Here is a 2,698-nt window from a genome sequence, read left to right as displayed (position 1 = left end):
TGCGGCTCAGCACGGATTCAAACAAGTACAAGAGAGCAAGCAAGCAAAAAAAATAATCAGCGTCTTGCGAATGAATGGAACTACAAGTGATCTGTTTTCGTTTTCTCTTGCCTTCCCTATAATTCATTATGGTGTCAAATACCGCCTGATGCTGTTTACCCTTCCGTCGTGGTTCCGCACCCTCATCCCACCGCGTGTTACGTAAAAGGCAGTTCGGATTGCTCTTAGCACAAGAGACTCGAATTATTTAATCTACCTTAATTTATTCACAAATCTAATTAATGAACACTTTCGTTTTTCAACCTCCTCCGTTCCTGGCGATGCCTAGCGGACACTTCCATAAACGCGATAAACTCCTCGTCCAGAGCCTCATCGGCGTCCGCATCGTCCGCAGGGGCCACTGAGACGGCTTCTTGCCTTTCTGGCTGCTGCTGCTGCCGCTCGTGAATTGCAGCTTCTGCGTGTACACACGGGATAGGGGTAAGAAATAAAATAAGCAAATAAGCAGCAGAGGATTTCTGTAATGTGAATGTATCTTTTTCCAAAGCGTTAGGTAATCATCCCCGTTCCTCAATCTACTCTGATAGAGATCGTGTGAAACGACAACTAATTTGGATTACATTACACTGCCACTACTGACGACTTGATCCGAGGGGTTTTCATTGGATTCCGATACTTCCGGGATCGGATATTTCGTGATTAGCAAACATCGATCTTATTGGACAAATAGAAAGTTGAGCTCCCCCAAAAGCAGTCGCTCCCAGATCCCTTACCTGCATCCTCATCCTCCGAATCCTGCACCGCAAGACGACGTCGGAGGCGTGCATTTTCGGCGCGTAGCTCAAACGCACGGTTTCGCCAGTAATTGGACTGATGCTGACAGTGCCACCTTACAATGTTTTGATAGGTACGTGTCCACAGATTATGGGCATTTTTCATAGCCGGGACACTCGGTATTGGGCATGACGCTGCTGGACGAACAAAATTTCCAGCGGAACACTGTTCCTGCTGCTGCTGGTAGCCTTTCTCAAAATTTCGTTTCGTTTGCTTACCATTCTTTTTATGCTTATATTTTCTCTTGTTACGGTTGCGAAAGTTTCTCTCCTTACATTGTTTACCTCGATCTGGCTCTGTCATTTTTTTCATTGATTATTGTAAATGCAAGCCTATTGGCCCTCGAAACAAAGACCACAAATACGCTTCTACGGCTACTACTACGACTGACGGCAGGTTTATTTTGTTTACATACAGCGCTGCCGCGGGACATGAATGAGTCACAATCAGAGATGCCAGATTTTGTTTCATATATCTGTGATGATAATTTGAAATGTCTGTAAAAATTTTGAAATATCTGTGAAATGTGAATTTAAGGAAAATCGTTTTGACATAGGATTACGTCTTTCGGAACATATTGGGGTACAAATTGAAAAAATAAATGATCGCATCTTGAAAAATATCCGATTTCAGGAGCTTATTGCTCAGTCATTTCATGATGGATTGATGAGATTTTTGCGTCAATCGATTTCAGGATTCAATAATATAACTAACTGAAACTAACTATCAAACAATTGAAAAATCTCAACCGTTATCCAAACGAAAATAGCTCTTTCTGATTGGTCGAAATGTATGATACAAGCTTCCTCTTGTACTCACAATTATTGCTCTGTGATTTCTTGATAGATTTACGAAAGTTTTGCATCAATCATTTTGGGCGCTCCATAACAATTTGTTGCAGTGAAAATGAATGAAATCATATATTTTATGAAACTACAGATTCAAAACCAAGATGCCTGAAGCAATCAATGTTGCAAATGCATGCAAGTTGCAATGCTGTGTTCCCTAACACAGACCTAAAATCCAAGGAGCCTGAGGAAATCGGCATTACAAGTATATGCAAGTCGAGTCATTTTTGTATTGCAAGTAAGGTGAGTGATTTATTCCAATTTTCATAAACCAATGTGTGTTGAAACTCGTTTGAGAACGGATCGTCCGATTTAGGCTGTTTGTTTTGTTGTGTTCATGTACACTCAAGAAAAGTTCATGCGGCGAAAAACGGAAAGTAAAGGAATATTCGAAAAAGTGACTTCCCTTATGCTCTACATATCGCTTTTTGGAAACAGAATCGTGGGTTAAAAAGACCTGAGCAAAGTACAAAAGAAGTCGGTGATTATGGCCCTTTAGCGGTCATTAACTGTTATGTTCTGCTCGATACATGATACATTTTTTTAATAAAACGGACCACTGGACAGCAGGATAACCTCGTCTGTTCTGGAATATCTCTTCAGCTTCTTCGTGCTGAAGCAATGTTCTGGAAAAAAGGTAATGAAGATGGTCGAGTTTCGAGCAACATAGCATGCGCTGCCATAACTATCTCGCAAATAGGGACGTCAGTCGTTGTGTTTATCTTTGATTGCCCACCGCATCCATGTAAAAATGCTATTTTCAGGAAGTAATTTATCAATTAAAAACGTACAGTTTTGTAAAGCTCCCGCTGAATATGAGGCTAATGTGATAGCGTGAAGTGAATATTTGTGAAATCACGTCGAAAAAGACGGATAAAAGTGATATTTGCATGTACCATTTTCACTCCCCCATGTTCATAGAAACAAACGAAGTTTCATTATTTTGCCGTTATGAAGTTGATGTTTCGAAGGCTCTCAGTGTCGGTGTGTATGTTGTGAGATAATAATCGTCAATT

At 40.7% G+C, this 2,698-nt stretch overlaps 1 protein-coding gene across 1 annotated transcript; it reads right to left on the bottom strand.

The window, feature by feature from the left end:
- Positions 1–232: 232 nt before the first annotated feature.
- LOC129777245 (uncharacterized) lies at positions 233–1,263 on the bottom strand. Its single transcript, XM_055783412.1, has 2 exons — positions 774–1,263; positions 233–457 (listed from the first exon to the last, which is right to left on the bottom strand). The coding sequence occupies exons 1-2, from the start codon at positions 1,144–1,146 to the stop codon at positions 279–281; spliced, it is 552 nt and encodes a 183-aa protein (XP_055639387.1). The 5' UTR covers positions 1,147–1,263; the 3' UTR covers positions 233–278.
- Positions 1,264–2,698: the final 1,435 nt, after the last annotated feature.

This window comes from Toxorhynchites rutilus, chromosome 3 (genome assembly GCF_029784135.1).
Source record: "Toxorhynchites rutilus septentrionalis strain SRP chromosome 3, ASM2978413v1, whole genome shotgun sequence".
NCBI classification, from domain to species: domain Eukaryota; kingdom Metazoa; phylum Arthropoda; class Insecta; order Diptera; family Culicidae; genus Toxorhynchites; species Toxorhynchites rutilus.
The sequence above is the reverse complement of the archived record's forward strand: the minus strand, read 5'-3'. Positions and strand labels throughout refer to the sequence as shown.

Coding starts and splice junctions, on each gene's coding strand:
- LOC129777245 (XM_055783412.1), bottom strand. CDS start 1,146: ATGAAAAAAATGACAGAGCCAGATCGAGGTAAACAATGTAAGGAGAGA. Junction 458..773: donor TTCGGAGGATGAGGATGCAG/GTAAGGGATCTG, acceptor GTGTACACGCAG/AAGCTGCAATTCACGAGCGG.